Here is a 25,003-nt window from a genome sequence, read left to right as displayed (position 1 = left end):
TGGCCGTGATAACCCTCCCCAGCTTGCTGTTGCCTTGGGAGGGGTGGTGGTTAATAATCCTGTGGTTCCCCTAGTAAAACCATTGTTCTGTCATTACTTTAATTTCCACCAGCGGGGCAGCCAGCATTGACATCTTCACTGTAGTTCTATCGTTACTGACACTGTTGTGGTATACTGGTTCTGAGCTCTGCCCCTCGGTCCGCTGCATCAGAAGTTAAATTCTAGACCCGCCTTCACTCACTTTTGGAAAAGGCAACTGGATGACTGATTCCGAGTGTCCTCTTGGATCATACAGGGTGAATGGCAGGGGTTATCTGGGAGGCTAGAGAGAAGTGTGTTTAAAACACCCTCAAGCTTCTATTCCTGCAGCCTCCACCATCCTGAGCTGTGTTAGGCACTAGGTAGCATCTCGGCTCATTTTCAAAGTTGCTGTGTAAGGTGCCTGGTCTCATTGTATAGATGAGAAAAGTTGAGGTTCAAGTTGAGGTGCCTCTTTCAAAGGCACATGGGTAGTACTTGCTACAGTTTGGCTGTAAATCCCATACTGGGTACTTTTATAAAAGCTGTGGCCTTTACACTTTACTGCAGGGTACCATACCACACAGACACTCATTGTCATTAGAATGGGATCACCCCTCTCTGGACCCTGCGATGGTTTTCATATATACTTTTTAAAGTATAGAACCCAGCCCAGCACTATGAGGAACTCACGACCACTCCCCTTGGCATATTTGATAATGTTTGAAAGCCCCATGTACTGGTGCGGTCACTTTCTGGGGCTCAGAGGAGCCCCGCAGTGCAAATGCCCTGTTGAAAGAGGACTGGTTGAGAGAGTGGCTGGACAGCTAACGTGTATCAGCAGAGCTGTTTTGGGCGTGGAGGAGGCCCCGGGGTGGATTCCGTTATACACAGCTGGACTTCAGCAGTGTTCTGTGAGTCATTCATCCTAGACAGGAGGTCGATAAACTTTGGCCTCTGTGGAGAGGCCCTGGAAGTGGGGTGAACCATTATCAGAGGCCTCCTCATTGATGGGCTTTGGGGCTGTGTAATGTTAAATGACTTCATGTAAGAAGGTTCTCACACTGTAAAAAAATCTTATCATTTTGTTTCAAAAAGTCATTGTTTCTCTTCAACGCTCCCACATATTCCCATCCTGGAGGATTCTAACAGACCAGGGAGCACAGAGATTGTATATGGAAGCTGTTTGAATGTGGTGTGTGACTTTGTGATAGAGGATCAAGGGGGCCCCTCTGCTGACATTGTGCTCCAAACTAAATTCAGACTAGCATCAGGGAATGCTCGTTTTGCTTAAGTTACTGATATTGAGTTGACAATTTTATTCTGGTGTAGCCCTGACATCAGGCCAAAAGTAAAGAAAAAGAGTATTTCTAGAAGCGTTTTATTGACCAGTATTTTAATGAATTTCATAGAAATATATTGTCCCCAGAGTAAAAAAAAAGTAATGTAGAAAATAGGTGGCCATAAATTTCTTCTCTTTCTCCCAGATAGAAAACAGATGGAGGGGGCTAACAGAGGAGGACCAGTATGAACGCACTAGCACAAAACTCGCCATACCTACTGCATTTCCATGATGGACTTGTATTACTGCAGTGGTTACTCAGAGTGACCAAGTCCTGTGTCACACACATCAGGACAATTTTGACAATTCAAATAGATTCACCAATTTAAGTGGGATCTCTCAAGCCAATTGGAGACTATTGTCACCTTTACAAAAACCTGTGGATCTCACCATAAAACTTAGAAACTAAAGTGGGTAGAGAGGCAGGAAGGCCCACACTCAATAACAAATGGCTTTTGTGCAACAAGGCCAGTGTCTAAGGAAAAAAAACAATCTGGAGGATTGGGGAAGTCTTAATCATTATGTGAATCCTACTACTTCTCCCAGGGATGCTAATCTGAACATCTTATTTGGAGATGCTAAGATTTGAGGTATTCATCAGCTCTTTGTATTTATCCAGTCTGCACTTTGCCATTCATTATCTGTGAACTTATAACACTTAAATTATATGTTATGCTTGGGGACCATGGGAATTCTCAATTAGATCCATTTGGAGCCCATGTTAAATTATGGTTAAAGACCTGCTCTCTGAATGAAAATACTCCCTTGGTGTGTGTGTGTGGAGGGGGGGAGTTGCTTCTTTTGTGAGATCTGTTGGCAGTACCAAGAATATTCCTTCAGAAAGAATATGCCCCTTGAATGTAATATGAAGAACTGGGCATGAATGTAACACCGATTCTAACTCACACCACCCTGAGTATTGCAGAAGATGCAGGAAGAAAAGAGACCCCGTAACTAACCTGGACGTTATTTCTGACTGTGACTCCCTTGTTAGGACTGAAATGCTAACCGTGATCCCTTTGTTTCTCCCCAGATTCTTCCTGAAGTTTTTCCTTAAATGCAACCAAAATTGCCTAAAGAATGCAGGAAACCCACGTGACATGCGGAGATTCCAGGTGGGTCCCTCTTGCTTTTTTTTTTTTTTTTTTTTTTTTTTTTTTTTTTTTTTAATCTTAATAATGACTTGAATGTGAAGAGATGATGGGAAAACATTTTTGGCAGAAAGATGTGGAGTTTAATTGTTTCTCTGGAGGAGAAGAGCAGGTGAGGCCACTGGTCCCCAGGCATCTGCAATCTAGGAGTTGTTTTTCTTAGACAAGAATTGGGGCTGCACCACCTGCGCCCGCTGATGAAGGCAGCTGTGTCCTTAGAGCCTCATCTTGGCTTCCTGGATGGACTCACGTGACCAGACAGCCACAGATTAAGCCAATTAGACAGAAACGATGGCTTTATTCCCTAAATGTTTTCTAAGTAGAACTTTGCCGAGGAAGAGTAAGGGGTGAAACCAGGAGGCCCATTCTTGTCCTCTGCGCCCCTCTCACACAAGCCCAGCAGCTGTTGGCACCAACAGTGAACCCTTAAGAATCAAAACATGTCTATCCACTGTTCTGCTCCAGGAATGCCCCTGTGCCCACTATGTATGTATTACTAAATGTCTTCCAGATCTGCCACCCTTTAAAGCATACTAACCTGATGGGATTATACATATGTTAAAAGGTTGAAAACCTAAAAACAAATGGAGTGACGTCTAAAACACAGGTGTTTTAGGAATTCTAGACATAATACCCCTGCAGCTTCACATGCTGAGAATCCCTTAGGACCTTGTTAAAGTCCTGATTGAGACGGGGGTGGGTGGGGCTGGAAGTCTTTGTTTCTAACAAGCTCCCAGGTGGTGTAGAACCAGGAAACACATCTCAAGTAGCACAGTCAAGGCCTTTCCTTGCTTTGCTCTCCATCTCATTTTATGGGTAAGCTATCTGCCATGTCAGTGCTGATGCGTGCTTGCACAACCTGTCAGAGAGGCAGGGTGGTATTGAAAGTTTGCTCCTACGCCTGTTTAGTCAGCTCAAAGTGCGGTTTTCAGTGTACCGGCTCCAAGAGGTGCCCGAGAAATTTTAGCTGCACCTTCTCTGAGGAGAAATAAGGGAGGACATTTTGAGCATTGATTGTGGATGTCAGTATCATAGTCTTCAAAATGATTTTTTAAAAAAAGCAGCTAGACTTATTAGTCTCATTAAAGAACAAATCCAGGGGAAGGATGCTATTGTCTCCTGAGATCTTAGAGAATTTCTATAAAAATCGTCTCGGCCTTACCGCTTTTTGTCTTGATAGGAATGAATCCAGAGAATCCAATAAAGTTTTAGTTTCTTTCCTGGCCACCTCTTGCCTTCAAATTTTGATGCTACTGTTCAAAGCATCGTGCATCGTGTGTGGGGTTTTTAGCATATGTTCTTTGATAGCTTGTTGTAGTTTTCAGATGAGCTGTATGTTTTTTTTGGTCAAGTTTGGGTTAGGAACAAAGCTATACAGGCATGAGGCAATTTTTGTGTAATAATCACGCCTCATGACTTTGCCAGCATCAACTCTGCTATATTTCTCAGGGCAGTAGAAATGGGATGGACTTTGGTGACACCGTGGGCCTTCAGGAACATTTGTGTAGAGTTTTACAGGACCCACTATTGAGTGGTTGGTTTTAGAACTATAGCTCTGAGGCAAGACAGGAAGTCATTTCAGTATTTTTTTGAGCAAGGAAAAAAGGTCACAATTTGCTTGTAAGGCAGTGAGTGTATAATTGATAAAGTTAAGCTTTTAGGAAAAATTCTAGTGATACATTTAATTAAGCCCTTAATTTAGACCAGGAATTCCCAAGTTGGGCACAGTGAATCTTTAGACTGGACAATTCCTCTGTATACATACATACATACGTACATACATACATACATACATACATACATACATACATACATACATGTCTGTGTGTGTACTCTGCATTGTAGGATGCTCATTTGTACCCTAGATCTCTTAAGTCATAGAATAGCCATAAAGAGTAGAGAGCAGCCCATTTCCCTCAACAACTGAAGAGCCTTTTAGACATTGTTAGATACCCATGGTAGGGAAAAGAGAGGCAAAATGGTCCCGTCGAGAAAGCTACTGATTCTTTTCTAAACTTGATGACCAATGACTAAGTTTGGGGTGACATCCTTAGCCCTGCAGAAACTGCATGCTTAGATTAGGCACAATTGCCTTTCTACCCAATGTCCACACTGACCTTCAAATACACATGACTGATGCGACACCTGATCTATTTGCTCCCCAAATAGATCTTAAGTAGAAAGAGCTTTCTCCAAAGTAATAGCCATCTTGGCCAGCACAGACTCAAGACGATGGTTAAGAGAAGCTGTGTCTTTGTCAACCAGGGCAAACTCCTTATTGGATCTCAGGTTCAACCTACTGTGTTGCCATCACCCACTCTATGAGCAGTGGAAACTGTGGGGTGAAGGTCTCTGAAACCTGGTACCCAGGTTCAGTTTAGCAGTACAGATGCTTGGTTGAATCCTAAGCCACTGAACTCATGGTCCCCATTATTTTTTTCTCTTCTTGTTAAACTGGTTTCTCCTCCTCTCTTCTCTGTGGTTTATTTCTAGCTAACATAATTAAGTTCCAGGTAGATGGCTATTTATACCAGTGTCCACATTCAGTGAATTCCATATTTATATGTATGGATACTGTGTCTGCCTTTACATACATTCATGGACATTGGTGGTGGTAATGATGATGGTGATGATGAAGAAGATGAAGCTAACATTTTCTGAGTGCTTATTTCACAAGAGGTATAATATGAAATGCTTTACATGAATTGTGGTTTTCTGTCATAGCATCCCTATTAAGAACATACAAATATCAATTATTCCCATTTTCAGAAATTGAGGAAGTGAGCTTAGAGCAATGAAGGCATTCACTCAAAATTACACTCCTATCAAGTGGAGGTTCAAGTCACACACTGTGACTTGGATATTATCTGATGCTTTGGGACAACAAAGAATGCATCCAGAGTCTGTTAAATAAATACTTGGTGAGGCAACAGGCTATCTGTTAATATTCAAGATCCATAGTGATAACCTAGGAGTAAGTGACGGAATCGCAGGATAACTTAGAAAGGCTTCCCAAAGAGACTCGATGCATGAGGTTGCAACCCAACCCAAGTTCATGACACAGGAGTACTGCCCTGGAAGGAAAGAGCACTGTTACAGAAGATGGGCTAATCTCTGAGTACTTTCAAATGGTAGGAAAAATTGAAAATGTAGCAAATGTAGTTTGGACCAATTCTCCAGAAGAAAGCCTTTTTTTTACACTGCAGTGGAGTAAAGCCACCCTCAGACATCCAGAGAATTCTGTAAAAGAAGCCACAGAGGGCCTCTGAAAGGCTCTGCCCTGCAGACTATCAAAGCAGACGCTGAGACTTATGGCCAACTGTTGGGCAGAGTGCATGGAATCTTATGTAAGAAGTGGTAAATAGTAAGATCTGAAAAGGACAGGAACCCTGCAAGGAGAGTAACAGAACCAGAAAATTTGAACACAGGGGTCTTCCCAGAGACTCATACTCCAACCAAGTACCAGGCATTGAGATAACCTAGAACCCCTGCACAGATGTAGCCCATGGCAGTTCAGTGTCCAAGTGGGTTCCATAGTAATGGGAAGAGGGACTGCCTCTGACATAATTTGATTGGCTTGCTCTTTGATCACCTCCCCCTGAGGGAGGAGCAGCCCTACCAGGCCACAGAAGATGACAATGCTGAGATCTGATAGACTAAGATCAGAAGGAAGGAGAGGAAGACCTCCCCTATCAGTGGACTTGGGGAGGGGCATGCATGAAGAAGGGGGAGGGAGGGTGGAACCTGGAGAGGAAGAGGGAGGGGCTTATGGGGGATACAAAGTGAATAAAGTATAATTATTAAAATAAAATTAAAAAAAAACAACAAAGAAAAAAAAAAAAAAAGAAGAAGTCATACTGAGGATCCCAAATCTTAAAATCTAAAGAATGTGTGTGTGTGTGTGTGTGTGTGTGTGTGTGTGTGTGTGTGTGTGTACATGCATGGATGTATGCATGAGTGTTCCTGATATTGACTATAAAGAGTCCTTACAAACAATCGACATTTTCAATTTCTGTAGCACAGAAATTGAGACTCCAGTCTCATGTGCTTTTTACGTCCCTGTTGTCCATGAGAAGAACTGAGAAAGTGTCTTTTTGGTACGGACAACACTGATCCGTTCTTTGCATACCAGTAGTACCAAAAGGCCAAGTTCCAGAACCAAAAGTTCCAAGTTTCATAGGCAGTCTTCATGGCCTATGAGGCAGCTCTCATCAGGTGCCTTACTGTGGCTTCTCTTTTGTCTTTTTGGTATGTTTGCCTGTCTTCACACAGCCAAGCCACTGCATGTCTTCTCAGAAGAGCAATCAGGGGCTCATGTAGGTGACCGAGGCAAACATAAGAAAGGTTGTTGGTCTCCTGACATATAAAGACATTCTGTCAAGCAGACTTAGCCTCATGGCGGCTAGGCTTCTGGTGTGCAAACAGAGCCTTCTTAATTATACAGGTCGTGTCGATTAGTGTGACCTGAGTGTTCGCAAAAAAAATTAATCACTTTCTGAAAAGCTTAGGAGGGTGGCATAAGCCTTATAGAAAACCTGGTACAAGCCTGCTTTTTGTCTTTAAAAAAGAAAAAAAAAAAAAAATATATATATATATATATATATATATATATATATATATATATATATATATATATGTAAATCCCTAGGCTATGGTTAAGGTAGCATACTTACTTAAGTACAACAGTGGATACCAGCTTCATTTAGTTGTTGTGGGCACATCGGGGACAGGTAAAGAAAGGAGGGGGGGCAAATTGGGTCTAGACACAGCCCACGACACAGGGAGCAGTTCAGTGTAACTAAAAGAGCCCATTTCTCTATCTTGACAGTAAAAAGATGCTAATGTTAAGGGACCATGTTAAAGCCATGTCACAGTCTGGCTTTTAACTGACAGGAGCCAGACAATTCAAGGTTAAGATTTAAATCTTTAGCCACTTTTTTTTTTCTTGTTGGGACTGGCAGATGAGAGCGATGAAGAAGGAGCAGGAATTGGGCTCAAGTTGTCATCCTGGTAGAAACTGTAAGACCCGGAGACTGCAATAACATATAAATTCCCAAATTCATCTTCTCCCTTCAGCAAAGTTTTTTTTTGATGGGCTGTAACTCTGCATCTGTATAAAAATGCTAGGTCTATGACAACAGTATATATGAATATAGATGTAAGATATATTCTCTCATTCATGTGTGCAAGCGCTCAGCAGTATTTATTAGAGTGCTAGGTGGTAAGTCTATAGTGACGAATGCAAAAGATAGAGTCTTTGCTGTAATGAAACTGATATTTGGTTGGGAATTATTTTAGGGCAAGAGTAGCTCCTGTAACTTATAGACCAAAGAATATCTAATGGCTTACATCTAACAGCTACATGCTGGTGTTCATACATGTTGAAGAATAATTTTTTTTCCTCTTGAAATGAGCTGGGAACCTGGAAACTCTTGATTTTATATCTTTCTAATTCCTTAGAGTCTTCTTGTCTTCATGAAGCCAGAAGAAGGGTGGAGGATGCCTTAACGATAGCTCATAATATCTTCAGGTTCTTGGCTTAGAAATAGCCCATGTCAAACCTGCACGCTTTCTGTTGAGAGTAGCCAGTCACATGACCATTGAAGCCACAGGGAGGTTTGCCAGTGTCTGGTGATATAGCCCAGGAAAGAGAGAAAATGAACATATAAGGGATGAGTTTCCATTAGCTGTCACAATGAAGATATGCAAAGAATGATAGTTGTAAATAACTGGAAATTGGTGGTTATCGCAATAAAAATGAACCAGGTTATTATAAGAGAGAGGAAAAAACCAACAGGGTTGGAGATGGCATCCTACCTTAAAGCATGTGATCAGGGATGATGGCATTTAAGTTCAGAGCTTAACCTCAGAAGTACAGTCGGTCCTTTACATCAGTGGATTCTGCTGCTGTAGTTTCAATTATCTGCAGAAGGAAAAATATTTGAAGAACCCTGAACCTGTGCTTACTACATAAAAAATTCTTTTGGTCATCATTCCCCAAATACACAGCATGACATATCGTTCAGTTTTCAATATTCTAAGTACAGATCATATAAGGCTAATGCAAAATAACGCCATTTACAAAGATCTTAACATCTGTGTGTGTGTGAGAGAGACAACTCTCCACAGATACTAGGAGATGACGATGTTACATCATTCCTGGGAAAGCCAGACAAGGTCCTTGAGCAGAGCAAACAACAAGAACAAACTCATTTTATCATGTCTAAACATTCTTCCCTCACTTAGTCATTTGGATAGGGGATAAAAGAAATCATTAGGTTACTTATTCCAAATTTCTAAGAAAAAAGTTCTTTTTTTTTTCCTTAGAAAATGATGACATAGGTTATGACATGAAAGTGTAAGTTTTTAAAGTGAATCATAAAAAAAATCGGAGAATTTTGTAATTTACTTTAAAAAATCATGGTCTCCATAAATCAATATATTATATGCTGTGATTATAGTGTTCTTAAGATACATACCCAATGTCTATGATGAAACAGAGTGCTTAAAAGTCACTTATTCAAAGAAGGAAGAATTCTCCTCTCTTTCATTCTCCCCACCCTCTACTCTCTCTCTCCTTGACACACAACACATCTTACAATTAAATTCTTTCCCAACAGAATTCTGGGAGCCTGAGCTACCTTTCCCCCACCTTATGCAGAATAATTTCAAGATGTGCCCTGCTGATTAATTATACTGAAAGCAACTCTAATGATAGCTTCCAAAAACAGGATTAATTCACGAAACGTGGTCAAACCTGGTCTATGAAATCATCAGAGCTTACTGGGCCAATCAGCATCTTGATATACGCCTTGCTCGGAGCCTTTGGCAGACAGTATGCATCTCTGAGAAGGGATTCTTGGGGATGTGATTTGATGAGAGGTAGATGTGCACTTAGCAGAAATATCTCCACATTAAGTATGGCTGCCTTAGAAGAAATTGTAAAAGGCAAACAGAGGTAGTTGTGAAGTGTTTGGATATGACCAGTGACTGCCTATGGTTGTTATTCTGGGAATGCATATAGCTAGGGGGACTTACCGACCACAGCTATTTTATTTTTTAACGTGTAATTTTAATTATCAGGCTCTTTACTTAAGATATAGCACTGAGTATCACACACAGATAATCATACGTGGTTCTCTATCACTCTTGCTCTTGTTCACTTTGCACTATTCTAGTATGTTGGCCTTCTCTTCTTTCATTTGTCTTCCTTGAGTACAGAAGAGTTATTCCAGGCTCAGGATCTTGCTAGAACTCACTGCTAGAACTCCCTGGGAAATTCTGCTGATGTTTCACTGATTAGCTAGATACTCACTACTCAGACGAGATAATATGTCACTCCCTCAGAGAGACATTTGTTAATAACAATCAAAAATAGTTCTTATTAGGTATGACTCCCTTTTCATTTTTCCTTAAATTTATTAATTTTAAAATTTGTTTATTACTTACCTAATTGATTCCTTAACTTTTCTTATGTTAGGAACTAAACTCCAAGAACTAAAGTAATAGCAACTAAGATTTTTGCTAGGAAATTACTCTGCCTTTTGCTGGTTGCTACCTCTCTGGCATATACAACAATGCCTGATGTTCTGCATGCACAGGGTAGACTCACAGCTCATGCCTATGGTTGGCATGTCTGTGGCTACACACTCATAAGTGAGCTTGGGAATCCATTAGGGACCGACTGATGCTGGAATCCTAGCTGTTGAGCAGAGTTTCTTTGCTTGTGCCTCATTTCTACACAGACATGCCATGTTCAAGTCTGCAGAGGGCACATGACCTTTCTCTCTGTTTACCTCACCGAGCGAGCACAGAGTACCAGTGAAGTTAGAGATGCACCATCAGCGGTCATCAGCGGCATCTACACCCACTGTGTGAGGAACAAGGTTTAGCCCACTCACAGCTCAGGATCTAGGAAAGACAGCAGCTGATCCGGTTTGCACAGGTCTCCATCTCCTGTACAGATGGGAGGTATATGCTCCTATTGTCCTCTTCAGGGAGAGTATAACTTTGCCTCCGGTGTACACTTAATTCAGTTAGATGCTCCCTGTCTCCAGCAGTTCCACTCTGTTACATCCTGGAGGTTCACACGTCCTCCATAATTTTTAATGACTTATTTGGGATCTTTCAACCAGACAGAAACTAGCAATCAGGCACATTTCTGAGAATATCTCATTCCTTATCAGTCAAGGATATTTTGAAGGACGAAGTTAATGAAGACCTAACTGATGCAGACCATTTTAATGTAAATAATACTTAAGCTGTCAACAGGCACCTCAAAACCATCCATTTGGACTGGAAGAAATCAGCAGGAATGGTAGACTCAAGGCAGGGCTAGACACTGTTGCGAGTGAGAACCCAGCAAAAAGCTGGGAGCTTTTCTTTAGGCTCACCTATGCTCTTAACTTGTCCTGTGGCTTTGAGGACACTTAAAAATAGTCCATCCTCAGTTTTCTAAAATGTAAAACAAAGTGTTGCCCAAATTTGCAGTGTTGTAACTACTTAGGATTTGTTACCAGTTTTTTTTTTTTAATAGGAATGTTTCTGATGCATTACTTTTCAGTCCGACAGTGTTTCTAGAGAAAGAATCACACTCTCTACTTCAAAATGATTCAAATGTAAAACTGCCAGTTCAGAGATGCTTGCTCATAGCCATGACATAATCAGCATTTTCCCGATGATGTTACAAAATAGTTGTATGCAGCCTCATTCTAAGTTATTATTTTATTTATAATTATTATGGGGATGGGTACGTTGACATGAGTGAATGCAGGTGTCTGTGGAGGCTACAGGCATCAGATTCCCCTGGAGCTTCAGTTACAAGCAGCTGTGGGTGCTGGGAACCAAACTTGGGTCCTCTGCAAGATCAGTACATGATCTTAACATCCAAACCCTCTCTTTTGCCCTAGTGCGGGCTTGTTTGGGGTGCACTTGCTTTCTGAAATGTTCTCTTTACTGTGCTTGAAAATTCTTCGTTGGAAGCCACTAGTTTGTTGAGTCATGTAATCCCACTGTTTGCCAAACCTGCTCAGAAGTGGTTTAAGCATTGCTTTGAAGACCGTTCAGACTATTTTGTACAATAATTTGAGGTTTGAAAAAGAAATAAACTCCATGGAAGTTCTTATATGTAACCATAATGTCATTCCCCTGGTCTTTCTATAGTATGATGCATTTGTTGTAAAGTGCCAATGACAATTAATCAATAACTAAAGCCCATGGTTACAGTAGGCTTCTCTTTGCATTGTATGTTCTAGAAACTGGGACAAACATAGTAAGGCTATGTACCCAGCGTTACACTATTATACAAAAGAGTCTCATTGCCGTAAAATTCTGTCCTCTACCGATTTTTGCCCCCCCCCCCAGTCCTGCCAAGCACTTTTTTTTTCTTTCTCCATAGCTCTGCTTTTTGCAGAATGTCATTTAGCTAGAATCACACAGTGCATAGCCTCTTCAGATTGGCTTTTCTCCCCCATTTAGTAATATGCATTTAAGATTCCTCCATGCCTTTTTGTGGTTTGACAGCTCATTTCTTTTTATCACTAAATGATATGTCATTGTATGGATTACTAGTTTGTTTATCCATTCACCCTTTGAAGGACATCTTGGTTGCTGATGTCTTAGATTTGGCTGAAAATTTTTCAATGTAATTGCAGAGGCTCACACAATCTGTGTAAGTAGCATTGAGGGATTCTTGTGTATTTTTTGACCAAGCTCCTTCAAGGTTTGCAACATCATAGAACAAAATTGCAGGCAGGGTAGGGACCTTGACAGCCCCTGCCCGTCTTACTCAAATTTCCCTGAATGTGCTTCTACCCATTTGTGTGGGAATAGTTTTCAGTTTCTATAGAATTTCATTTGCAAGTATATAGGCTTGTGTTTCTACTTCCTCAGGCAGCATATTGTGTGTCTCCACCACCAAACAGTGTGGTGTCTCCATTTGTCTGACTCTCACATTCCTTCTGGGTCCTTAACTTTCCATCCTTGGGAAGTTACTGGTCACATTAAATGAGGGTCCAACTTCAATGGCCTCCTTTAATGTCATAAAAGCCCTATTTGGAATTTCCATCATTCCAAAGCACTGGGGACTAGGGAGGCAACACGTAAATTTGGTAGTGTTGCTTTGGAGAACTTGAGCACCTCTTGGAACTGGCTACTGTTTTCATTCTGCATAATCCTTTGGAGAGTAAACCAGCCACGTCAGTGGTTGTGTGCTTTTTACTTCCGATGTTGTAGTCCATGAAATGTTGCTCCCTTGCTTTCTCGTTCATGTGCTTCAAGTCACTGTTGTTTTTCAGTACCTTGGGCTTTGGGGGAGATGGCTCAGAGTTTAAAGCATTTGCCCAGCAAGCTACAGGTTGGGAGTTTGGATCTCCAGAATTTCATGTAAATGTAGGGTGGTAGGCACGATGGCCTACCTAGAAGGCCAACTGCAGAAAGCAGAGACAGGTTAGATTTCCAGAGCAAGCTGATTGGTAAGAATAACTATATCTGTGAGCTCTGGGCTTGATTGAGACACCCTGCCTGTCAATCAGTGGAAGAGCTAATGATGAGTCCCACTGTCCATCTCAGTCTTCCACATGCACCAGAATACCCACTGAAACAAAAGCATGCCTGCTCACACATTCACAGCACACATACTTGTGAAAAGTGGAAAAAAAAAGAAAGAAAAAGAAAAGAAATACCTGGCTATTAGGGCCCTTGGATTAATGCAAAGTAATAAATAGATAAATAGATAAATAACAGAACGAGCTGAAACCCTAGGGAAAGAAGCCATGAACCAAACCAACTGTGCTAACTATTCCCTTCCATGGAGTTGTCATGTTCAACTTAACGAATGTAGCTTTGAAAACCAAGTTTGATTTTTTCAAAATTAATTCACAAGAACAACTAACTTATTAAGAAGAAAATACATATTTGCCAAAGATTATAAATTTAAATATTGACAGTGCTTTGATACCATGCGTTTCCTCTGGTTTTATATCAGCTTGAGAAATGCACAGAAATAGGAATTTTGAGTCCTTGCATTAGTCATAATCCCTTTTCCATGCAGGCTGCTACTTCTGTTACTGTGATCTTCCACTTACCATTGAAGTTAGCAGCTTATATCTTTTTTTCTGAAAATCTGCTCATGAGACAGAGGTTATGCTTCAAGAATCTTAGATGATATAGTTAGGACACACAAGGTCTCTTGTGTTGACAGGGAGCGAAGGACAGCCTGAGAAATGACGGAGAGGGCAAACTAGCCAATGCTGCACTTTCTAGAAATCCTTCCTAGGGAGAGACCTTGGGAAAATCAGACGACTTAAATGTCTGATTTCAGACTGTTTTCCAAGCAGTGAGGTTTAGCTTAGTGTCAAACTCGGAATGTAGCAGGCCAAAGTGGAGATGCCTTCTAGGAAGTGAAATTATTCAATCCAGTAAGAAGGATGTTTTGCTGAAGTTCCTAATTGTATCAATTCATGTTGAGCCGGTTTTTCAAACTGGGAGGTCCAGGGGCTCCCTCTGTCCTCTTCTTTAAAATACCAGTTTCTCTTGGATCCTTTTAATGAGTCAGGATCACTGTGCCAGGTCATATTAATCAGCCCATCACTTGTTTGGAACTCTTTGGTCTTACCCACAGAGTAAGAAAGCCCCTTCTGCTGATGCTCATCCAGTGCTCACTGAGGACCAGGAACCCGGCTTGACACTTGGATAAACTTAGCTTCACAGAATTAGTCTTAAGAATCAGAGACTGTTCTAAACATCACTGGAGTGTCAGGGACTCTGGGATACAGAAAAGGAAGGTTCACCTTCAGCGGATGGCCAAAGCTTTATCAGAGAGGGGAGATAGGTACTTTGTGTGTAATCGTTTCCAACTGTGAAGAGAGGGAGAGAGTAATACCAACCATGTCTAGGGTTTCAAGACCCAGGAAAGAACGCACAAGTTTCTGATAACAAATCAAAAAACTAAAACCATAGTGTAATTTCTCAAGAAAGCCACAGGTACTGGCAGACCTACCCCTCTTTCTTGTTCTCCTTATAGCCTCATACCAAATGGCCTCACTTGGAGGGCAAGGGCCCAGACAGAAGCCACCGGACTAGGCAGCGTAGAATCAGCATGCCTGAAGGAAGATATTGTTATGAAAAGCAACATCCCTGCACATATTTTATTTTAAAAGTCTAATGATTAAAAATATACAAATATATATATATATCTCCCTGAACCTGTATTTATTTCTGTAGATACAACTCAGCCTACAGTTTGTCTTTATGAATAAATAAATTGTCACAAAATGATTTCAGAGCTATTTCAGGGGAATGCCACACAATAGAACACTCTGGAGGGCTTAAAAATGCTGTATTTGTCTTGCCTAGTCCAGTGGCTACCAGTATTTGAAGTATGGCTACTTTGGACCAGGAAGGGAATGTCATATTTTACCTATTGTAAGTTTTAATAGTCAAACCTTTGGACAGTGAAATAATAGAAACTGGGTGACTTGGTTCCAACACACACAGTAAAATTGTAGGTACTAACATTCTCATGTTGATGCCCTCCTTTTTCTCTGGGCAGCAGGGTGAAAGGGGGAATAAAAAGGAAGGGGTTGTTGAGTTCAATGAGAAAATAATTTTCTATGATTTTCTTTCCTAAGTTCAAGGTGTGTTTTGTTGACCAAACTTGAATGGGCTGAAGACTTATCAAGTCTGTCTGTCCCTCTCCCTGCCTCTACCTGCCAGCAACCTACTGATTCTGGGTTAGACTACAGAGGCTCTTTGCCCACCTACCATGGGTCTATTTTTCAAGTTATTTCAGAATTAAATTCCAAGCCCCTCTTTTTCATCTCACAGGTTACTGTGGGTGAATTTTAGACAAGAATTTATTTTAAGCTTTCCCAATCACTTCCAGATTGGAATGGGGAAATTATTTTGCGCTTGGGAAGTTGTACCATGAGTTTTTAAGGGACATGTTTGCTAGTTAGTTTCTAGAATAAATGGCACAGGCATCCTTGTCCAGTTATGGCTGTGCTTACTGTCCTATCACACAAATGGCTCTGTGGTCTTTCCTTACCAAGAAAAGGGAATATATATATATATATATTTTTTTTTTTTCTTTCTTTCTTAACAGGTTTTGGGGCGGGTTTTTTTTTTTTTTTGTCGTTTTATTTAATGTCAACAGTTAGATGACAGCGTTTTAAATAGAGACCAGATATTTTAAGTCGTGCTGTTTGTAGGATTGGTGTCTTACAGGTGCTTGGTAGTCTGCCATTACTTTCTCTTCTCTGAAGACAGACGTAACCACTTTCCATTTCCTGGCACTGGAAACAGACACTGTTTGGGATTTCCTTTTATAGCTTGTTCAGCTAACGACTCCAGTGACCACTCAATTGTGGTCGTGTAGTAAATCAACATTTCTTTGAAAGACCCAGCTGTTATGTAATTTCCAGTGTCTCACAAAGCCATCTCCCTAACCAAAAAGCGCCCCTGTTGCTTTAATGATACCGTCACTGTATGTGGTAGTTTTTGAAAATAAATAGGCCGTTTTCTCCACTTCTCCCCTCACTTTCTCCTTTGAAATTAACTCGGAATTGATGAGGGACAAACACTGGCGTCAGTCCCTGTCACACCTGGTCAGCTGGTGATGAATATACAGAGAGCACTCTGCCAGCCGCTGCATCAATCTCTGGTGTCCCCGTGTGAGTGACTTGCTCTAGATGGAATTTGGACCGACTGAAGAGAACACACTGGGTCCTCAGTAGCTTCTGAGCTGTCGAGTGTGCATTTTAACAAGGTATTAAAATCACCCCTGTGAGCCATGTGTCCATAGTCTGTAGTTTATGGCCACCTCTCAGGGAAAAGACATGACTTGTTTTGCCAGGGTGCTCGCTTTTGGATGAAAATGAGGGACAGTGGGATGCTAACCATTCAAGGTAGTGAGCACTTTGTCATTCAGGGTTGAAAACTGACAGTTCTGTACCAGCCTGTGTCCTTTCAGCCAACTCAGAGAAAAGGCTGCCACAGTACATACCAAGTTTTGTAAAGCCGGTTACCTCTTCAGAGGCTAATGCCTCTCAAACCCAAGAACTATTAAATTGAGAGTCTTCCCAAGCAACTGGGGAGTTGAGCAAAATAAATCAGAACTCTTCCAGATTTTGCTCAGGAGGCTGGCCTCATTATAAGAGCAGATCTATTAGCCCTCTTGCCATTGTCTTTCATTTCTCAAGTGAGGTGATTCTAATTAAATTAATCTGCATGTCAATCTATTGGTGATCAATCAAAGAGCCTGAGGTTTCCCCTATGCTGCTGGGTGCTTGTGGCTGACAGGGGCTGATAATGGAGGAAGAAATAAGCTGGCGGGCAAAGTTAATTAGTCAACATAATAGGTGGATTAAACAGGAGCTGGCTGATTGCTGTTTCTCATGTCAAAGCCTGAGTTGCGAGCCAAAGCTGCGATTACAGACAATTATTATATTTGGTTGTAAGAGGTCACATGAATAAACATATCTCTGCGGGGTTCAGTTTTAATCCACCTCCCCTTTTTAATATAAGGAGATATGTAGGTCAATTCTGTTCATTGTTTTAGTCAAAGTTCTCTGAGGCACTTTTCCTCGACCCTGTGGCAAGCTGGGCTGAGTCAGCCTTCTATGTGGCCTGGGCATCTTGAGTTGGCATTGGGTCAGTTCTATGTTTCTCCTTTTCTTTCTTCTTTGAAACAGATCTAAGACCCCTAATTAGAAAGGTTTTTGGGGTGGGTGGGATGGGGTTGGGGGTGACATGGTGATAATGGCTCTGAGGGAGGTTTGGATCTGATTCACTAAACTAACACAGGACAAAAGAGTAAAACGTGTAAGAAACTTCAATTAGACCCCCGGGAGAGGAAACACAGCAGATCTCGGCTTCCACTCCAACCCCTCTCGTTTTCATTTCCCTATCTTCTTAACCCTGACACAGTAGGGAGGAGATATTTTAAAGATTTAAAAGACTTTTATTTGTATGATCTACTGTGATATCTACCTCCGTGTCTAAACTGAAGGGTAATTTAGGTGAAACACAGCCACCCTTGTGTAAAATATATATATATATATATATATATATATATATATATATATATATATAACTGTGCTAATAAAGACCGCCTTGTAAAAATTATGGTTAATAGGGTACCTTTTGCTGTATAACTATAAACTGTGCAATTTTACTTAAAGCGGCATCAAAAGCGTTCCATGCCGAAGACCCACTCATCAATAGTGCCTCTTGTTAGACGTGTACAACATAAGCACCAGTTATTATGTGAAATAGCTGTGCAATTTTCTTCAGCTCCCAGCTGTTATTTATTTAACTGGAGCTTATTTCCCACCATGCTTTTATATGAAAATGTTCATTCATTTTCCTTTCCTGTCTCCAGGTCGTGGTGTCTACCACCGTCAACGTGGATGGCCATGTCCTGGCAGTCTCTGATAATATGTTTGTCCACAATAACTCCAAGCATGGGCGGAGGGCTAGGAGGCTTGACCCCTCGGAAGGTACGCCCTCTTATCTGGAACATGGTAGGCGAATCATTTTCATTGGTTGGCATTGCTACTTGTAACTGTGACTTTGTGTGATTTCTTCCTTCCACTGTACCACATTTCCGATTGTTACAAATGTTGAGTGTCCTATTGAAAACTATTCATGCTCTTTGCACTTTGACCTTGCAAAATAAGAAGCTGAGAATTTAAAGGCAGGAGTGTATCTTTTAAGCACAGTATTTTGGTTGCATACCTAACTGTCTAGCTTGGAAGGCTGGTATCTCTTTCTTTCAGTTTGGGAGGAAAGAGAGAGAGAGAGTCTTGGATCATGGCTTTGTTTTGAGCTCAATTGACTACAAAATGAGTACATACATAGGTAAATAGGAAAAAAAAACATGTAAACCTCTCAATGCATATTTGTGATGACCTGTTGATTTTGTTTGAAGATCGGGTTTAGAGTCAAGGGTAGATATTCATTCTGGCTATGGTACTCAGGCCAAATGTCCTTCCTATGCCTTTAAATCCCTATGCCAACAATTCCCTCTTCATCATGATGTGACATAGGCTGTTTGTTGGGTAGATTTTGCTCATGGAGAAATCGCTACCACTGAGGATTGTGGGGAATCAGTGGTACCTGTAAGAAGACCAGAGGAAAGAGACAAAAATCAGTTTCAAGGAAAGGGCATGCTATTCGGAGGAAATCTGGGTTAGCTTAGGTGCACATCTAAATAGCTCATTTGAGAGTGAAATTCGTCTTTCCAAGATTCCACTGCACCCCAGCCATCATACTTTCTCTGCTCTCTTCAAATGAATCTCAACCTGTTTCTCATCCTCTACCATACCTCCTTAGCTAGGTCAGCAGGATTCTTTTGAGAACACTACCGTACAAATTATCATTGGGTAGCCTGACTTTTACTGTGGCCCACAAGCTATCCATGATATAATTCATAAGGTAGAAAACCCCTTCCCTGCCAGCATCCCAATTTAATAACACCCCTGTCATCATTTTTTGCCAGTTTTTTTTCCACCTGTGCTTGAGGAATGCACAAACAGTACATTTTATTAATTAACCGGATGTCATATCCTTAGAAGGTATTTTCACCCACACCCAGTTTTACAGTCTTTCAAAAGTAAACCATCATCATTCAAAAGCTGAGGCTTTATGTTTCATTAGTGCCGAGATGGATGGATATTACTTTTTGCAGGAGGCCATTTGAAACACCTGCTCATGATTACATCCCCAGCTCCATTTCTGTACTTAAAATTATTCCAATCCTTGCTTTACAGTGGTGTCTTCTTGCTTTAATGGTGTCTTCTTAATACCCTTGGAGTCAATGTATGGCTAAAGGTGCTTAGGTGAGAGGAAGAAGGAAAACTTGATAAATAATCAACGGGCACAGTTTGAGAGCCTGGGTCAAGGATCACGGTTGTTGCTTTGACTTTGGCTGGCTGATTGCAATGGGAGTTGCCTGATCTGGAGACATAATTTAACCGTCAGCTGGGCATCTGTAGTTCATAGTTTCTGAGGAAGCTCTAAGCACAGCTCCCATGCCTAGGTTCTATGCCTAGTGCCAATGCTAGCTCCCATTTCCGCCTTTAGGAAATGAGGAGAAGGCTTTCAGGACAGCTCAGTCAATAAAGCATTTACTCTAGAGAACCTGCCTTCAACCCTCAGAACCCACATCAAAAAGCCAAGTCTGGTAACATGCTTATGATCACATCACTGGGGAAGCAGAGGCAGGCAGATCTCAGGATTTCCCTTGTACAGTCAGCCTAGTCTGCTTGGTGAGTTTCAGGCCAAGAGAGAGAGGCCTTTTCTTAAAAGCAAGAGGGATGGCACCTGAGAAACAATGCCCAAGATTGTCTTCTGGCTTGCGAACACACAGACACACTCACTCACACACACACATACTCACACAAACTCACACACTCACAATCAAGTATACCAGTACAGGTAGGAACACGTATCTCTAAATCAACACCAGTGAAAATAAAATTTCAAAGAAAATGGAATAAGCTCATGATACCATATTACTTATCCCTGCAACAAAGATCAAAGCAACCAGTTAGGAAGGATGCTTCTAGGGGCTGGAGGTCAGTGACACTGTTTTGCAAGGTGATACAAAGAACAAAGTCTTGAAGTAGGCACCAGCAATCCCAAATTCTATTCTTCGTCTTACTCTGTAGTTCATACTCTGGCCTCTGTCCAACCCTGGACAAGTTAATTTAGCCATGTTCTTCTTGGTAAAATGAAGGTGGTTATCGGTTGGAGATTAAAACAACAGGTTTTTTGCTTTGAGTTGGGGAAGGAGATGTGGATCGGGAAAGTGAGCTGGGTGAAGGCCGTAAAGACTGGCCAGTGCTGCCCTAGAACTCAGTATCTCAAACAGGCAGCAGGGGGACATATGTTCCAGTTTGGTAAGAATGAAAACTCTTCTACTTTAAAACTCCTAGTAACTAATTATTATCATTTAATAACTGAAAATTAGTATTTAAACACAGAAGGGAGGAAAGGAAGAGGAAGGGATACTGCAGAAGCCTTTGAGGTCTTTGATCAGAACATATCCAGGCATCTTCTCTGTTCAAACCTTTTTTTCTGTGAGGATACCTATGAGTGCACCAGCCGGGATACCACCTTATCCTCAGATTGAAGGAAAATGCTTTCTTCTGCTTTGTTTACCAATCTACCAAGAACCTTTTTAAAAATGGTGACATTTCACTGCATGCCAATTTGTACGTTTCACCAGAGAAGTCACTGCACCCTGTGTCCTTCACATTCATCCAACCCTTACTTCACGCCTTCCAGTAGAATGGAAGGGTAGACATGTTCAGGTCCTGAGTAAATGACAGTGCAGTAATGTACAAATCTGACTTTCCACAAAGTGAATTAGGTAGCCGTACATAACCTCCCACTCATTCAGACGCTTCAAAGGCAGGCATAAATATCTACTCTGCCAAGGGTGACTATCGAACTCTCTTGTTTGTAATATGTGGGAGTAGATCTACATGCTAACTCATGTTGGTTTGGGGAATAATATTTCTGTCTCTCCATTGAAAAATACCATCTAAAATGCCTTGTTTAAGGATCAGACACCTCCCTTCTGTCTCTCCACTCCCTCCTAACTTCTCACAGCTTGTCTTCACCTCTTGGGACCTGTAGAGTCTTCACCAACACCCACTCTTGGCCTTTTTCCCACCTCATTTACAGGTAGCCTGGATTATTTTGATCAACACCGTACATCTCTATTTATATCCTGCTTGTCAGACCCTGGGAGGAAAGTCCCTTTTGTGGCTGATCTTTCTGCATTTCTAGAAAAGAAATCATGGTTTATGTCCACACACAGCCTTCCCAGCATGTCTCATGCACTCGGAGCTCCTAGGCTCAGATTAATGCCTCTGGATTTCAAATATGAGTGACTACAAAGGCAGATTTATTTCTTAGAATCGTGCAGGATCCAAAGAGACTGGAACTTGGAACACTGTAGCTCATGGTAATCACCCTCTCCCTCCCATTTTCCTCTCCATTCATAAATACTAAGATTTTCTATGGCTGGATATTTATGGGTACATTTATTGAGCTCTCTTCTTTAAGCAATAGCTTTATGGAAGATGTACAGTTGTTGGGGGAAGGCAGCCTCCCACATAACTGCTCTCAGCATCTAATTTCTATGAAAGTGTGGGTTCGGGACCAAGGCACCTGAAAGGTGGCCACCCGTGGTAATGAGAAACACTGGTATGTGTGTGTCCACCTCATCTTCCAGTCTAGTCACTCAGGCAGATTTGTGGGGACTGTGCAGAAGGGTGCTTGAAAGGGCTTCAGGAATGCTGTTATTATCGCTGTGGTTCATCTCAAGTTTCAGGTTCTATTTACTTGAATTTAAGGCCAATTGTGGCATCAGTTTCTCTATTTCCTTCCCCTGTGGCAAAATGCTGTGTCCTCACAATGCTAGAGTGCAGGGACCCTGTCAGCTTGCATGCGCTAACACTTTATTATCTAATGATCTAATATGCAACAAGGCAGAGTGCCTGTGCTCATCATCCTGACACAGAAAGCCGGGAGAAGTGACTAAATTACTTTATGTACCATTAGCGCTAGCAGCTATGGTGAACTCACCGGCAGCATTTATGCAAATGCCTGTGAATACACTCTAGTGGCTTTGTCAGGGAGCTGTCTGACGAGAAGTTTAAATGCTCATTTTTTAGAATATATATATATATATGTGTGTGTGTGTGAATATATATACATACATATATATGTATATGTATATGTATATGTATATATATATATATATATATATATATATATGACATGCATATGTTTTTCCCCTCTTTTTTGTCCTTTCATTTTGGAGACTTGTATGTCTTATGTACCATCTGACAACTGAGAAAAGCAGAGGAGAACAGAGAAATCCCATCTATAGGGTCTTTTCCAGGAGTGGGATATATTATAGTAGTATTCTTTATATATTGGGCTTTAACCAACCAATCAACAAACAACCCATTTCTTATGAGTTTGTGCAGCCTCTATATGTATTTTTGAGGAAAAACAGTAAAGATATTAATTGAGTTTTTCATAAAAGAACTTCTTAATAGTCGTGAGTTCTGACATAAGGTCTTACATTACTTTGTGGCTCAGGTAGAGATTAAAAACAACAAAAAAAAGCTACTTTAAAAAATTATGAATTTTTATTTTATTTATTGTGAAGGCCTCAGATCCCTTGGAACTGGAGTTACAGACAGTTGTAAGCTGCCATATGGGTGCTGGGAATTGAACCCTGGTCCTTCAGAAGAGCAGACAGTGCTCTTAACCACTGAGCCACGTCTCCAGCTCCCAAACCCTACTTTTTAAGAATGGAAAATGATGACTATTCAGCTTTTGTGAGCATCAGATATGAGTGAATTAAATTTCCCTTCAAAGTAGTTACAAAGATATGAAATGTCAACATGCCAGGATCCCAGAATAAAATAAAACAAAACAAAAGCAGGCTTTGGTTAAACTACAGACATTTTGGAGAATAAAAAATGGTGATAGGTCATTGGGTCACATCCCCAATTGCAATTACAGTTTTACAAGGAATAAAAGTAAGTGTGTGCTAGCACCAGTCAGCTCTGACCTTTTGGTCCCCTCTTCCTGGCAATATGGTGTTAGTCTTGGTCCTTATCACATGGCCTTCTTAAAGCCTTTAGCTTCAGGCTGAGTTGCATTTGCTTCTGTTGTTTGCCCCAATGTATTCATCCTCATTGACTTCCCTCTGCCCCACTGCATTTAGATTTGTTGTGGACATGTGGAGAAAGACAATTTGAGTTTAGAGAATGGCCCCAGATTAAGACAAATCTGTGTGACAGAGCCCTGGGGGAAGGGTGTGGAGAATTCAGGTGCCCCCAAAAAGTGTTTGGAAAGATCCAGTTGTCTGGCTGGGGATCTGGAGTTTAGTCCTGCCTTAGGCTTTAACTAGTTGTGTGACTTTGGGTAGGTCTCTTTGCTCATGTGGACTTCAGTTGCATATGTGCCCAAGAGGGCTTGGTTGGACCATGTCTAGACTCTTCTGGTACTCTGAACTACATCCACTGACACAGGCCTTCCTCTAAATGGGGGCTCCGAAGAATCCAGGCTTTTTACAAGGAGCCCTGTTCTCTGGATCTGTAGCCAATGAATAAGGTATCTGCGAAGTGGATTTCAAATCATTTCCTTACTCTAAACATCTACGAGGTGGAGAAAGTAGCACTTACACTACAGAGAGTAGCATAAAGTAGGCATGGCCCCTATCTTGATGGAGTTTATTATATAAATGGAAAGTAGAAACAGGAAACAATGTCAACATCTTAAAATTACAGCAGAGCATAGTAAAATAGATAGAGGAATTGTTAAGGGTCAGGGAAACCTTTAAGGATGTCTCATTTATGTACAAACTTGAGAGATTTTTACAAGGAAAATAAACGAACAGTGGGTGCAAAGATGTTTGGCTTAGGTGACTTGGAGAAATCCGAGATTGGGAAGGCAGCTGCTCCTAGGCAAGGGGGCAAGGCTGGGCTTGAGGGATGAGGGAGGGTGTCAGGGCAGCAAGAGGCCCACAGAGCCCTAAGATGGCCAGTTAAGCTTTGGCCTCCCTGGGCAATTATGAGATGGTATGGAGGGCCAACAGGCTTTGAATAACTCAGTGTCAATTATGTGGTCTCTTCCTGTCTCATGAAACCCTGGGACAAGATGGTGTGGAGTTGCTTCAAAGTTCGTTCTTCCCTGCTGGGCTTTGGAAGCTCACTAGGGAGTTGGCTGCACCTTGGAACTGTCTCCCTGATGATGTCTCAATCCATCAGGAGTGTTGAGTGTTTGATATAGACAGCCCAGCATTTTGAGAGTTCTTTGTCCAGACGCTTTTATTTTATTGAATTTACTTTCTCAGAAGTTGCGTAGAAAGAATTTTCCCATTGACTTTGTCATGAGGGTGGAGGACATTGCCTTTAGAAGGAAGGCCTTTGACATTTTTGACCTACAAGATATATGGCTTATCCCACCCTCCACAAAGAAACCTAAGTCATCAAGTCAGTAAAAATAAATTAAGACAACTGAGAAAAATATTAAGTAAGCTACTTATTAAAAAATCACAAGACTAAGTAGAAGTGGACCTGAGGTTTGATTCTGTCTTCCTAATGATATGAAACAGAACAATGAGTGTGCATTGAGCCCCTTTATTCAATTACATAGTGCTCTAGGCATCCACCATACAGACAAGGAAACCAGGCCTAAGGAGAAAGACATCTGCTCAGAGTTACATAGAAGTTAGCTTGTACATCTAGGGTCCAATTCCACAAAACCCTGACCCTACTCTTTGGGAGTACGCTCTGCACTTATGTTAAATTACTTTCATCTCCTGTCCTGTTGTAATTATTTTCTTTTCCTCCATACAATTTTAAGGCACTTGTGTTGGTATTTTAAATTTTCAAATGTTAGCCCAGAGCATGTATTTCTTACACACACACACACACACACACACACACACACACACACACAC

At 41.3% G+C, this 25,003-nt stretch overlaps 1 protein-coding gene across 2 annotated transcripts in view; it reads left to right on the top strand.

The window, feature by feature from the left end:
* Ebf1 (EBF transcription factor 1) overlaps positions 1–25,003 on the top strand; it is a 385,123-nt gene that overhangs the window by 245,457 nt on the left and 114,663 nt on the right. Inside the window, exons 7-8 of one of the 2 annotated variants that reach the window (XM_055610690.1) lie at positions 2,394–2,475; positions 17,891–18,008. In XM_055610690.1, coding sequence (XP_055466665.1) covers positions 2,394–2,475; positions 17,891–18,008 — 200 coding nt within the window. Of the gene's footprint in view, positions 1–2,393; positions 2,476–17,890; positions 18,033–25,003 lie in introns of both variants that reach the window. The other variant, XM_055610689.1, reaches the window with a different exon arrangement.

This window comes from Psammomys obesus, unplaced genomic scaffold (genome assembly GCF_907164565.1).
Source record: "Psammomys obesus unplaced genomic scaffold, mPsaObe1.curated_primary_1811, whole genome shotgun sequence".
Taxonomy (NCBI): Eukaryota; Metazoa; Chordata; class Mammalia; order Rodentia; family Muridae; genus Psammomys; species Psammomys obesus.
Note: the sequence above shows the minus strand (reverse complement) of the source record. Positions and strands in the feature narration are given on the sequence as shown.